Below are 15569 nucleotides of genomic sequence, written 5' to 3'. Positions count from 1 at the left end.
CCTCCTGGACTTGTGTTATTAACAGCATTACAGAGAGTTTCATTAGCAGGATTCAAAGTTATTGAGGCAGTCTGCTGCGAACTTTGCTGTTTCATACCCTCGTTTCAAGTTTCTAGATACTTCCAAGGAAAATTGTGAACTACTATGATTTGATTTTTAAGAAATCTTTCACACTGCTACAATGATAAACATAAAAGACAAATGCATTTCCTTTCTACCATTTTCAAAACAAACCAGGAACTCAGTCCCATAGTGTTTTCACTGGTAAAGCTCTCATTAAACTTTTTAGAGTTACTCCTGTAAAAAACAAAAAAACCCAACCAGCCAACCAAATACAAACCAGAGAAGTTGGCTAAAAAGAAGGTGTAATCTATCCACACAATACCAGAGATTTTTATAAGTTTCCCACAGTGGAAACTCTGAAACAAAACAAAACCATAAAAGCAAGCATATATAACGTGTATTACTTACAGTGTATTTCTAGAACCTGCATTGCTATCTGAGGTGTGGAGTTTAGAGACTCATGATCTACTCTGCAACTTACAACTGCACCATCATCATTGCGATCTGCTAGGAAATCCAGTGTGCTGCTGACTGTGAATGTTTTACGATTTGCATCTTCTTCTTTTAAATATTTAACATCTGAAAGAAAAAATAAACAAACAATTTTCTCCAATATTTTTAGGAAAAGTAGTCCAGCATCAGACAGCTAAATTATCTATCACACTTGTTGAAAAAACACATATTTCATATCTGTATTTATCTCTTCAAAGCAAAAGTAATTAGACTGTAGATATTCCTCAGTTTGCTCCAACTGTCAGAGCAGGAGATATTTATTGAAAAAGAAAATTTTAAAATTGGTTACATGATACTGTACTCAAATTGAAATTCCTTTCATCATTATCTTTTCTATGTTTAGGTCCAAATTTGATACAAACTTTCTCTGCAGTTCATTAGAAAAAATGGGGTCTCCACCCATCCTCACTTCCCTTAAGTGTCACTAAATATTAAATTTTCTAAGTCCGTGCTTATAATCTTTCATAGTAATGCGATACATGGATAGTACTGAAGCCATGTGAACTGAGGGTTGCATGCATGTAGTCACATTAATCCTGTGCTTACTTTATTCATTGCTTATTCTGTTGTTTGGGTAGAATTATGCTAATTTATTAATTAAACTAAACCAAAGTATAGCTATCAATGGTGATGAACAACTGTAAATAGAGCATGTCACAGAATTTACTGGACTCTACAGACAAGTCCCAAGAAGACTGGAAATAAAATTACGTCAAAGAGACCTTCCACTCACTGCTTTATATCATGCTAAATTGGCCTACTGTTTTTGTGCAGATTCAGTTAAAAATCTCTTTGACAGTTTTCAGCCCAGATACTAGAGTGTGGAGAGCCTACAGCTATGCTTAAGAAGTATTCAGCTCAGCTCAAGGTGAAGCTTCAAATGCTGAAAGTTTTGTTGTAAAACATAAGTGTTAGATCAGAATTGGAAGATCCAGAAGACTGAGCATTTAAAAAGTTTTAATGTATTAACTGCAACATGAGATCATCTTACACATACTTTAGGATAGTTTTACTTGGTTCCCAACTACTTACAATACTTACTGATTTTAATTTATTTCAGCAAAATAGTAAGCTTGTTATATTGATTTGTTACAATGAAAGCTTTAAAAGACATATATAAATATATAAGCATATACATTAAATTACACTGAGATTGCATATATCCTCTGTGCCCTAAAAAAAGAAAAAGTGAGAGGTTTCAGTTTTACATATGATACTAAATCCCATTAGAGAAGAACATGACCTAAATAAAATTTCCATGAAATATCAATTTTAGAAAGCAAATCTTAAATGGCTTAAGCTACATCTTTTTAGATTAAAAATACCTCTGAAATCAGAAAGGTGGTCTTTTTCGCTGTCTCCAGATAGGCGAAGACACCACCAGTTACACAATTTCGTTTTTTCCCTAAGAAATAATTATTTCTTGCATGCAAGCATTTTTCTGCCTGTTGGTCGCTAAGCTTTAAGAGATTTCCATTTCTGCCACGGTGACTATTAATATTTAGGGATCAGTAGGTGAGAGAAATATTGGACAGGGCTAAAGCAGAGTTATTATAATCAAATAGCAAATGTCTTCACTAATATTTAAAGCAAACACATGAGATTTTGTTCCCAGAGTTAGGTTTCCAAATTTAATAATAAGCACCTATCTAGATAGCCTTCTGCTTATAAGTAATGTACACATCCCTTTGCTTGCTGACTTCAGGTGGAGGACAGACAGCTCCTGAAAACATCAACAACTTTAATATCAGCGAGAGGCTGTGGATGCTTAATCCTTTAGAAAAACAAAAGCACTTAATTTCCTAAACAGATGTTTAGAAGCCTTTCTCTAGACATCTATTGTTTGGAAGAGTTCAACTCAACAGTTAATTACCTCTGTAAAAAGGATGGTGATACTATTCTATAAACTGTTGACATCCTCATCAACAGAAATACTTAGCTTGTCCACTTTATCAGCTGTGTCTTCTTAGATGGTTCTTCATAGCAAAATGAAGGTGTGATTGTAATATATGCTAACTGAATGTAAACCCACTTGTATGTAAGAGCAGCGGAGATCAGGTCCTGTGTATGTTACCGTATGCTAACATTCAGAATATTTACCCAAGGTTTTTACAGAATTTCTAAATATGTCTACTGTAGTCCATTCTTTCATTTATTTTCTTGCTATGCCTCTCTCTCCTAAATACCCCCTTGAAAAAAGGTTAAAAAAAAGATCCATTACAGAGGCACTTTCTCTGGAAAGCACTATAATGAAACAGGTTGGGGGATGACTAGATAGTAGACCAGTAGATTTATAGAGGAGGAACTGGGGGTCTTGTGGACAAGTTGAACATTAGTCAACAGTGTGCCTTTACAGGGTTGAAAGCTAAAGAACGACTGTCCTGCATTAATAATAGCATAGCCAGCAAGTCAAGGGAAGTGATTCTTTTCCTCTATTCAGCACTTGTGTGGCTGCATCTAGAGTACCAGGCCCAGTTTTGGGCTTTCTGGTACAAGGAGGATGTTGACAAACCCAAGTGGGTTCAGCCAAAAGCCATACAGATGGTCAGTGCCAGGAGCATACAACCTACAAGGACAGCTTAAGATAGTTGGGTTTGTTCAGCCTGAGGAAGAAAAGATTAAAACCAGATCAAACTGCTGCTTTCAAGTACCTAATGCATGGTCATAGAGAAGAAAAAGCCAGAGTCCTCTCAGAGGCACACAGCAAAAGTTGAGGGGCAATGAACACAAGTTATACCAAGGCAAATTCTGATTATGTATCATGAAATACCTACATATAATGAAAATTCTTCACAATAAGGGCTTTCAAATATTGAAACATCTAGCCCAGACAGACTGTGGAATCTCCGTCCTTGGAGACTTTTCAAAATCGAATTGGGTAAGACCTTTAGCAGCCTGATCCAACCTTTGAACAGAGATTGGGCCATATGAAATCTAAGGGTCAACCATGGGCCCACTTCTGTGACTGTCAGCTAGGTGCACATACAGATCCTCTTGTATTAACTAATACTAGTTTATATCCCGTATGTATATATGTTTAATAGTGAAAATAATAAATAGAAATGATAGACTATCATTCATAGTTCACTGTCATCTATTTATAAAAGCACATACTTGTAACATCCATATAGAAACACTCATCTTTTAAAAAGACAGTTTTGCTGGTTTTACAAGGCAAATATAATTTTTGTTTACATTTAAAATCAAGATCTGCCACAAAATATGCTTGTTATCTAAACAATTTTCATCTTCATTTTAGAAGTTTATGAAGACAAAAAGTTCAGTGCCTTTCTGAATTCTTTGTGTATACTAAAAATATGTAAACTAATTCAAAATGTCTTAATCTGTTGCAACAAAACAAACTGATATTATCTTATTTATTTTTGAAGCCCAATTTTGCTAGGAGAGAAAAAAATCCATTAAAAATATTCCAGAAACCTAAAAATAATTTTTTACATAATACTGTTGAAATAGCATATAACAAATTTTGCTGAAAAAATAGGTAATTTTTTAAATGAAAATTATGTATTTAGCTTCTCTGATATTTTTGGTTTTAATAATCTTCCAGAAATGTCACCAGAATGCTAAACTGCAGATCGCTCTGTTAATTTGGTGCATGTATGAGAGACAGAACACTAAAGTAAAAGGTATGGTACTCAGTGCTTCACATTCAGTCTCTCTCATTACCAACACTTACTCTATCAAACAGTATTCCTTTACCATACGATGATTCCTTTTCTGAGTAATAGCAGTGGAGCTACAATTTTAGAATGGCTTTTTCCCCTTTGGTGCAACTCTGAACTCAATGCATCATTTATATTCTTTTGCACCATGTATATATAATACACTGTAACACAATTGGATTTACTGGTGCTAGACAGACAAACTCCTAACCTTTAATGTCAGCTGCATTAGCATATAATTTCATATCTATTTTCTCAGATTTATCATTTCACCTTTTACAGTGCACAAAGCTAATGTAACTTCTGCTGATGCCACTGCAAACTGGTTAGGTTATTTTATTTCTAACCTTTGTGAAATGGCAATGTGCTCTTCAGGAGACCTAGAAAACTAAACTGAAATGAATGTGCTCGGTACTTTCCTCTCATTTCTGTTTTTTGTTTTTTTTTTTTTTTTTTTTTTTTTCATTTACTGTTCTTTTTCACACATCTTCTTTGTTCCTTCCCCACCTCCTTTTTTAAGAAGCATCCCTTTAGGAACTGTTGAGAAGAGCAAATAGTTAAAGAGTCAAATCACCAAATTGCTTGCTTGGCTTCAATTACATGTCAGCTGAAAGAAAGGCGAAGTTATTACACCAGATTTTAAAATATAATTTTTAAAATATCATCTTTTCAGATGTGCTGCCTTGCTGTTATGCCAACTGTATCAGTGGCTCTCTTAAAGTATTGACATTGCCTAGACTGATTTTCAATCTTTACATGTCTTGAATGTATATACTCATCCTGTCATCTTTTCTGGATGCCAGAATCTGTGCTGTGCTATATGTGTTAGCTGTGCTCTTAAATTCTTCTTTTTAATTACGTTTGATGAGGCGCTACTTTTCTTTCAGCAATCTCCTCAAATTTCCCAGTGGCTGGAAAGAACAGTACTCTGTTTCCTCATTTTCTATCCTTGTTACAAGTGCTCAAACACACTTCAAATTATTCCTGCCTAAAATTCGTGTCTCTTTCAACACTATTCTGATTTTCATCAGAAATCTAAAGATGCTTCTAGAATGGACTGGGTTCCTTGGACAATCAACTGCAGTCTCCGTTATTTACCAATTTTATATCACAGCTCTGGTTGCATACATTGAACTGTGGTAGAGAATAGTCAAGAAAGATTAATGGATTCTGTAATTAGTGCTGTAACTTTGCCTGAGGCAGTTTATTGAGCTAACAAAATCCACAATGTCAGACATTATGAGACAAAGCAGATAAAAGTTTGGTGGTTTTGTTGTGTTTTTTTTTTTTTTTTTTTAAGCTCGATAGAGAAGGTGGTATTTGAATCATTTATTGATCTGGTCTTATAGCAGAATGAATAGAGGTGACATGAATAAATACCAATACCTTATCCTTTTTATTCAACTACTCTATAATGGGCACCTCAGTTGGCTGTGGTAGATGTCACTAAGCCTTCTGTTATAGGAATCTCTCTCCACCCTTCCACCAAAAAGGAATTTAAGCTATCCTGGCATTTATGAGAATATGGACTAGAAAAGTAAGTTTTAAGTAAAGAACACACAAAGTGAAAGAAAAAACAGAAAAGAAATAAATATCTTATATGCAATTCTTCCCTATCTCACTGCATCCTCAAAGGCAAGTCTTTGCTCTCCGCTTCAGTTTTAGTCACCCAATGACTTTTCAGTTACAGCAGACTTTGTCCAACTCCCCCCACGCCCTGTGAAGTTCTCCTCATCCCCTTCAAAGCCTGTCTTCTCCCTGCTCCTCACCGCACATTCTCAGCATCCTTGCCTCAGGTGCAGGTTCCCAGTTTCCCAGCTGAGATTCCCTCAGTTGCTACTTCCCAACTCTGCCTCACCAGAGCAGGCTCTGTAGATCCCCTACAGGAAGTGCAATCTCCTGTCTCCTCCAGACGGTTCTGCCTCACCCCCTCACTTTAGTTAAAGGAGTGTAACACAAAACTGGCAATTGACCAAATCAGACATATGGCATATTAGAAAGGCAAAAAGAAATGAAAAGGTAAAATATCTCGGGTGAGTGGTATGGCTGTGATAACAATAATCCATAAAATGTTTCTTTATGAAGCATTACAGTTGAGTTTATTATGCTGAACAGAGTTCAGAGCAATTCAAAACATGAGTTTTTACCATCTGAAGGAAAAATTAAAAGATGGTTATATGACCACTCCAGTAATTTACAATCAATTCCTTATCTATGTACTATCACTGATTCATTTAACCATTAAATAGGAGAAACTTTACAAATATGAATTAAAAAATACAATTCTAAATAATGTATAGTTTTGACGATTGGACCAAATTACATCAAAGTCCTTTTAAATACCTTTAACTTCTTTGTCGTTCTTGAACCATCTGATATCAGCTGCTGGTTTGCTACCAGATGTCTTGCAAGTTAGCTGCATCCTCTCTCCCTCCATAACTGGTGAGGTAAATCCAGTAATTTGTGGCTTCTCAGGAACACCTAACAAGAAAACAAGCAAAATGTCTCTGATAGTGTCAGCTGCTGCCATAAATATATGGCCAACTTAAAGTTCACTTCTTCATATAATCCTGTTGCGGTTTAACCCGGCAGAGCGCTAAACACCACACCCTCCCCTTGCTCACCCTCCCCTCCTCCACGGTGGGATGGGGGAGAGAATCAGGGGGAAAAAAAAAAGTTAAACCCGTGGGTTGAGATAAAGACAGTTTAATAGGACAGCAAAGGAAGAGAAAATAATGACAAAAGAATATATGAAACAAGTGATGCACAATGCAATTGCTCACCACCCGCCAACTGATCCCAGCCTGTCCCCGAGCAGCGATCGCTGCCCCCTGGCCAACTCCCCCCAGTTTATATACTGGGCATGACGCCATATGGTATGGAATAGCCCTTTGGCCAGCCTGGGTCAGTTGTCCTGGCTGTGCCCCCCCCCCCAGCTTCTTGTGCGCCTGGCAGAGCAGGGGAAGCTGAAAAGGCCTTGACGGGTGTAAGCACTGCTCAGCAACAACTAAAGCATCAGTGTGTTATCAACATTATTCTCACCCTAAATCCAAAACACAGCACTAGACCAGCTACTAGGAAGAAAATTAACTCTTTCCCAGCTGAAACCAGGACAACTAAATTCTGGAAACAGTGTAATTAGTTCCTTGCCTTCTATCAAAATTGAATGTCAGTGAATCCTGTTTCCTATTGCAAATAAACTGTCAGCCTGAACTGTAGTTGATGCTAAAGAATTAAAGAGAAATTATCAGTTTTCTAAGGGAAACAGATAGTATTTTAGAAACTATCTTGTCTACATTCTATTTTGCATGCAGCTCTAGTCTGACTTGCTATTATAAGCTTTAAACTGGTCTGCACAGCAAGCAGGATGACAAAGTATATTAGAAGTACAGCTGTGAAAATAAAATGTAACTGGAAACAAAAAGCTGAACTGATCTAAGTTCAGAACAGATGTTTAACTACGAATTACGAAGATTTTAATACAAAATCCAGGGAAAAGTGAGGATGAAAATAAATACAGGAGTTACTTTATCTTCAGAGAACACATAACCAAAAACCCAACAGGTATAATCACAATTCCATTGGCTATGGAGAATTCTTCAGCTGAATTCAAGTCCTTTGGAGGAGGTCGTATCATCATGACATATTATGAACATAATACTAAATTTGGAAATAGTTGTTTTTCAATGAACCATGGAAGATTTAAAAAAAATGATGAAGAGAAGTGGGAAAAATTTGATCATTACATGTAAAAATCCATTTGACTTCCAAAAACACAAGAATAACTTATTTTAAAGTGATACTGATGACTGTAATTTTAAAATCTCTGACAATGTCATTGTTATAACTTGCATCTGCACCACTTTGATGCATTCATATTTGTGGCTAGATAAAGGGATCAGTCACAGTAATTGATCCTGTGCCCTGTATTTCGCAGTTTGGTTTGTTTACATCTCTTTTCCAAAATGACAGATTAGGTACATAAAAACCAAGCAGCAGTACCTATTGCATAGTACATTTCTGTAATAAATCTACTACTCTCTTTCAGGATAGAAGATGGTGTCTACTATAATACCTTGACACTTAAATCTTCCAATCCGTAACAGAGCAGTCAATAAAGAGATTATTAGTACGTAAAAGGATAGTTTATCTGATTAAAAGATGTAATACATTTCAATGGAAAATATCCCATTCTCAGATAGAAAGTGTTCCAAGAGTTTAAAACGTTACTTTGAAAGGGAAAATTACAAATATAAAATGACAAGACAGGCATCTTAAATCTTGCAGCTTGCTTTCTTGGCAGGTAAGTAGCTGATGTTGGGAAAAATTCATTAAACCCTCCCCCAAAATGAAGATAAAACTAAAAGGACCATGAAAGATCAAGTTACTTTGGTTATTAAATATTGGCTAAATGTTTTTTTGTCTTTGTAACACCTTTCTATGTCTTTCTGCTATTTCAAAGGTTGAACTGGTCTACTCCTCTGTTTAGATCATGAGATGCCTCTCTAAAGAAAAGAAGATTAACCGTAGGCAGTTGATATTCCAGAATATTCTTCTCTGAGTGGGTATTTTTTTCCTTAATGGCGAAGTTGTGAAGATTTTTGTAAAATAGTCTCAACAGGCACTGAAAGGGAGACGTATGTCATATCCCATGCACAAAACCAATTCCCTGGCTGGATTAATGTGAATATTACTGGCATAGAGAACATCTTACATTAGTCCTATTAAATTCAACTGTCTGCCTGTCTACATATAAAAATAAAACAAAAAGAAAGAAAGAGTCAAGTTCAGGGACAGAAAAAGGAGAAAAGAATAAAAATCAATCTCTAAAATCATATAACCTCTTAGGTACGCAGGTGTGTTTCAATGAACTATAGCAATTTCAGCTGATTGGGCTACTGACATTCATAGAATCATATAAAGCTTCGAGTAGAAACTATATTTCCTGGGCATCTCTCAAAATCTATTGCTTTTCTATGTGTATCTATAACCTTTGGGGAAAACAGCAGAGCATTTAGAGGATAAAGCATAAAAGAAGCAGCAAACCCAGTGAAAATATGCACTTTATAGACAAAAAAAGAAAGCAGAATGAGCCAAGAAAATGCACAGCTCAGGAAAAACGATAAAGCTCTAAAGCCCGTTTTGATTTCATGCTTTCTGATTTTCTCCCCTTTGCCCTATACAACACATTGTTAGGGGATGAACACATGCACCTTCTTCACACTTCTGGTGCTTGGTTATGTGGAGGTCATGTCCATTTTATGGAGCACTCATACCATGGTATTTGTGTGCTCCCTAATTCATTATCCTGCCACAGTGCAAATAGTAAGAGGCACGTTATTTTTCAGCATAGCAATATGAAACAATAAACTTCAGGGAAACAAGATCAGACATTTACATGTATCTTCTGCCAAGCTTTAGAAAAGTTCATTCTTATCATAATTCGCCAAAGTCCAAGAAGTTTAACGCTTGCTTCTTTATGCTGATCTATTTATACTTACCGAGAACGGTAAGAAAAGCCTTGGAAGTTTTGACAGGCATAGTAAATAAAGAGCAGGTGTACTGCCCTTCATCCGACAGAGACACATCACTGACACTGATACTCAGTTCATGCCATGAAGCTCGGACCAGCTCGATTCTGTTGTCCCTCAGAGCTGAAAAACAAAAATTCATGTTACAAGGTAGGAAACAGCACATTAACAAAGTGTGGCATGAGGCTCTATGAGTTAGGCTAGTGAAATTGTGCCCTAGAACCCAGGGATATGGACACAGTTGTCTTTATGTATAGTAGTTTGTTTTCTCTACAGAATAAAGCACAAGAGTTCACCAAGTTTCCCAAGTGTACTGAGTGACTTGGAATATCACATTTCTTGAATTTCCCTTTTCTGAGGGAAGAGCAGCAGGGGGATTTACTTAAATTCAAAATGTCACTTTAGCTAATGCTTTAAAATTTTAAATATTTTACAGCCTATATTTAGATTAACCCACATTTTCTATTTAAAAACAGTCGAAACATTCCCAAACATTCCAATTTCTCTGGAGTAAAGCTGTTTTGGGAATCTACATCTATTCATCGAATTCTTCCACAGCGTAGAAATATTAGTATCGGAAGTAAGTAAACACCATAATTCTCCTAAGCAAACAATACAAAAGCCTATAGAACCCAGAAAGTTTTGCTATATATCTCTAGATTCAAATCTTTGACCTGGAAGTATTTGAATCTTCAGTGAGTCTATTTTTGTAGTAAGCCTCTGATAGTCAAAAGTAAAATGGGACAATTATGATTACTGGACCACTATGCTTTGATTTGTGAGAAGAACCAAGATGTTCAAGTCCCTAATGCTGCTCTCACTCACCTCTTTCTAAAGTCCCCAAAAGCTCTTATATTTGTTTCTCCTAACGTTTATATCTTCCAATGATAAAAATGAGCTTTACTGTGGTTCTTTTGCTACTAAATCTAGATGTTTCTGCCACATTGCAAGGCTCTCCAAGTCAATATAGAAAGGTTTACACCAAAATAAGCAGCTACAATGAAGATTCAGCAGAAATGTCACTTGAATTTGTTGTCTTCTAAGGCTACCATTCAGGCTTCTTTACAATGATTTCAAGCTCAATTTATTGGTTATTTCAGGGTAGGCCAGCTAAAGCCTGACTTAGTCTCTGCAGGGTCTGATGACTGAAAGGTGACAGCTTAAGCAGACCTAACATATAAGCATGCCATGAACTGATCCAAGGCACATCAAAGTGACTGAGATTGTGTGTCATGGACACATTCCAAACATAACTGAGACATCTTCTGGCCAGCCACAGCAAGAAATAAATAATTATGTAGTATATCATATAAAATGCATATAATGATGGACAATAGGTGCAACATTAAAGCAAACAAGCAGGCAAAACAAAAGACACAAAATGAAAAGCTATGTATATACCAATATGCTGACAGAACAGCCAAGAAAAACAAGCTCAAGAAAACAAAAAGTCCATAGAAGCAAGCTTCTGCCAACTCCGAATAGCAGGCAAAGCCGATGGCTGTGGCTTTACTAGCCAGAAGTCCTCGCAACACTGCAGCTGTTGCTATCTTTGAGGAAGTAGATGGAGACTCAGAATTCATTTCTCAGCATTTCAATTCTAGTCAGAGGCAAACTGAGCAGACATAAGAATGGTAGTTTATTTCACATTACTGACCTTTCAGAAATTTTTTTTTCAAAATGATACAGTGCTTTCAAATGGCTTGATTACCACCACACCCCTATATATAGTGTGGAGAACAGCATAGGAAATACAAAAAAAACCCAACAAAAAATCCCCTCAGCACCCCATAATTTGAAAGTGATGATTTTTGCCTCCCCTGAATCAGAAATTATGTAAAAAATAATGCAGTATATCATCTCACATCGGGTTTTGGGGTTTTTTTATAATTTTCAATTGCTACTGCGTCATGATAAAGATGTATGTAGCTGTTGAAATATTTTCCCATAGATGGGGCAATGTGCAGAATTTCATGCACTGAAAAGAACTGTAATGAATTCCACTAGAGCACAAATGGTCTACACATGATGCCAATAGCACACCATTTCGATCCTACTGGTAGAGAAAAAGCAATTGAAATACAAACCACCTGCATCAACTACATTCCTACTGCTCTCCTCCCTCATTTCCTCCCCTCCACACCTTTTTTAACCTTTGTACAACATAAAAACCTCAGCTCAGTCGATTTTCTGGAAAACTGGTAAAAACAACCGCTGATCAAGAGCTGGGATCAGATGTTTCAGCCTGGAGTGAATTTTTATTGAAAGAACAGAGATAGAGTTTTGTAATGGAAATACCAACACAGAGCCTTTGCAAAAAATGCTGCAGATAGCACTGACATAATACCCCTGCGCAGGAAAGATGTTTGTCAGAAGCATTTTTATAAGTGCTAAGTCTAAATGCGATTAATTATCTGTGCCATTAATTTCAAACCTAAACATCTGTAAGCTTTCCTGTCTACGCAGATTTGAGAGCAAACCAATGAGAAAACTCTACCAGTATTGCTTAGATAAGGGTAGCACTTACATGGAGTCTTTTTAGAATCTTATTTTCAAACTTTATTCCTACATCTATATCTATATCCTTATCTGTATCTGTATATAAAGACACCAATTCCTCCTATGAAATTGATAGCATCATGGATGCCAGAAATGGTTTGTTGCCATTTGCTGTGTTAGGTGAATTTTGCTAAAAGGGTGAAGTAGGATCAGAGAAAAAGTGGCTGCTGGCTGAACTGCCTGGTCCTGGCTCCTGCACCCTGGTCAGGAGGAACCCTCTGGGAGAGGGATACTGCTCCCTCAGAGAGCAAATGAGCAGTCGGCGGCACTGGAGAAGCCAGGAGTACTTCTAGCCAGCTAGCAATCTCCAGGCACGGAGACCGAGTGGAGCAGGGGTCTTGAGTGTGGCAGAGAGTAAACCCTTGCTAAGCCTGGCTGATGGAGCAAAGAAGTCCATGGAGCCTGAACAGAAGCCAGCTACTGAAAGGGATCAATTGACAAGCAAATGCTTGAAGGAGAAGACATACTCCTCAAGGAGCTAGTGGATGGGAAGGAGATTTATTTACAGTACTCTTTACCCTTTCAGCAGATCTGAGCTCTACTTGTTTAAAGAGGGATCTCATCTAGTTTATTATTGTCTATTTAAAGGACATGAGCTTCAAAAGCTTTCTGTAAGCTTTTTGATTGCTCTTTTTTGAAGTGAGAATTGCCCCAAACAGGGCAATTTTTCGACAAGTTTCAAGCCAGCTCGAGGCTTGAACTCCCATACATTAAACTACTACTACCATAGTAGTTTAAACATGGTTAAAGCGGCACCCTCAGTGTTTGCAGACAACACAAAGTTGGGCAGGAGTGTTGATCTGCTGGAGGGTAGGAAGGCCCTACAGAGGGACCTGGACAGGCTGGATCGATGGGCCGGGGCCAACTGTATGAGATTCAACAAGGCCAAGTGCCGGGTCCTGCACTTGGGTCACAACAACCCCATGCAATGCTACAGGCTTGGGGAGGAGTGGCTGGAGAGCTGCCTGGCGGAAAAGGACGTGGGGGTGTTGGTCGACAGCCGCCTGAACATGAGCCAGCAGTGTGCCCAGGTGGCCAAGAGGGCCAATGGCATCCCGGCTTGTATCAGGAATAGTGTGGCCAGCAGGAGCAGGGAGGTGATAGTGCCCCTGTACTCGGCACTGGTGAGGCCGCACCTCAAGTACTGGGTTCAGTTTTGGGCCCCTCACTACAAGAAGGACATTGAGGTGCTGGAGTGTGTCCAAAGAAGGGCAACAAAGTTGGTGAAGAGTCTGGAGCACAAGTCTTAGGAGGAGCGGCTGAGGGAGCTGGGGTTGTTTAGCCTGGAGAAGAGGAAGCTGAGGGGAGACTTTATTGCTCTCTACAACCACCTGAAAGGAGGTGGGGGTCAGTCTCTTCTCCCAGGTAACAAGTGATAGGACAAGAGGAAATGGCCTCAAGTTGCACCAGGGGAGGTTCAGATGGAATATGAGGAAAAACTTCACTGAAACGGCAGTCAGGCACTGGACGAGGCTGCCCAGGGAAGCAGTGGAGTCTCCATCCCTGGAGGTACTTAAAAGATGTGTAGACATGGTGCTTGAGGACATGGTTTAGTGGTGGACTTGGCAGTGCTAGGTTAACGGCTGGATTTGATGATCTTAAGGGTCTTTTCCAACCTTAACAATTCTACGATTCTAAATAAAATACCATAAAGTAAAATACAAAATGTTCCCTCTTATTTAATTAACAGCTGAAAACAAGAAGTAGAACACGTATGGAGACATTCTGCATGAATTTTGAGTTTGGTATACACTAATAAACAGATTTCCTATATACTGAAACATCCAATGCCCATACATTGTTCAATACGAACGGCAGTAAATAATTCTAGCTCCCCGCAAAAGTTAACAGGAAACACCAGGCTTCTCTTTAAAGTGTCTCATACTAAAATACAGCTGCTGTATTGTACTCAGGTGACAGTATTTACTTCTCCACTTTTTAAGAAGGCTACAATAATAGCTCCATTTGTATTCCACAGGTAGTTTCTGAATACTATTTATTAGTTGTATTGTGGTAGTGACTAGACAGCCCAGGTGAGCGCAGAAAAGAAAGCTTTGTCCTGAAAGCCTCTATGAGCTCCATCCTCACTTGATTCTTAGCCTCACATGGTTTCCTAGCCTTGCTCCTACCTCTGCTGCCTCTTTCAGAGGCATCTCTGGAAGCAATTTTTTCCATTTCACTTTGTTAGAAGCCCAGCAGGCCTTTTTGGCCTCTTCCTGGGGATTTTCACCTACATTCCTGAACCATTACCTTATCGATAGTTTGCATACCTACATTTTTGCATGATACAGAGATGCTAGAAAAAGGTTAAATAAGAAGAATATGTATTTGACTTCTGGGAGATACACCTATGCCAAAACAGTAACAAAAAATACCACTGCTGACATCTCCTTCCTGGATTCTTATGTTGCAAGCACTTATAAAAAATATAAAAGGCAACAAGAAACATAATTGCATAGTAAATTCCAATATGCCCTGAGTACATTATTTCAGTTTTCTGTAATTCCCAGGCACATATGATGCAGTTAATTTGCAAGGTATGAAATAATTATGCATAAAATACTTGTTCCTAAGCAGACATACTTCATTTATGTTACCTGTCATTCTCTTTTTCTGTGGAAAAGACTTCCTTTCAGAGTATTTTCTGACACAGAAACAAGAAACCTTGAAAATTTGCATAGTTTAGATTATTATGAGTAAAAGATACAGTCATGTATTTCAGCTGCATTAATTAGCAGTAGTTGAGACTGATGACCATTGCAATAAACTGGTCCCCTTGCTCACAATCACAGAAGGCTGTCCTTTATTTTTTGCACAAAATAATATAATGATCATATGTAGTCATGCAGTGAAATCTTGCAATAGGAATTATATCAAAGAGAGAAAAAACCTTAGAAATTCACACTGTTGTGGGAAAAAAAATCCACATTTCATACTGGGTGGAAAAGACAGTTGGACTTGTTAGATGTAGTAGCCAGAGATCAGCGTCTATAATCTTATTTCTCTAAAATGAGTACATCTTACTAGTATTTGATGTCATATGTTTGAAGAATGGGTAAAAAACAAACAACAAAAAACCTGAATCCTCCAGAGTAATTTGCAGATGTTTTGACAATACTAACTTGACATATGCTGCTATCCTGGGATTCACTGAACAAAATTTTCTTCCTTATGTTACAGTTGTTCCCTCCGTCATGGGAATAATGTAACCATTAGTTGG

General features: G+C 37.7%; 1 protein-coding gene across 2 annotated transcripts in view; it reads right to left on the bottom strand.

Moving 5' to 3' along the window:
• Nucleotides 1–15569, bottom strand: part of CADM2 (cell adhesion molecule 2) — a gene marked incomplete at both ends in the record, with an annotated part of 665566 nt that overhangs the window by 111621 nt on the left and 538376 nt on the right. The window contains 3 exons of one of the 2 annotated variants that reach the window (XM_082337960.1): nucleotides 472–642; nucleotides 6603–6740; nucleotides 9761–9913. In XM_082337960.1, the coding sequence (XP_082194086.1) occupies nucleotides 472–642; nucleotides 6603–6740; nucleotides 9761–9913 (462 nt within the window). Of the gene's footprint in view, nucleotides 1–471; nucleotides 643–6602; nucleotides 6741–9760; nucleotides 9914–15569 lie in introns of those variants that run through there. The other variant, XM_082337961.1, reaches the window with a different exon arrangement.

Source organism: Platalea leucorodia (genome assembly GCF_965183815.1).
Source record: "Platalea leucorodia genome assembly, chromosome: 2".
Classification (NCBI taxonomy): domain Eukaryota; kingdom Metazoa; phylum Chordata; class Aves; order Pelecaniformes; family Threskiornithidae; genus Platalea; species Platalea leucorodia.
This window is presented reverse-complemented; position numbering and strand designations above follow the sequence as displayed.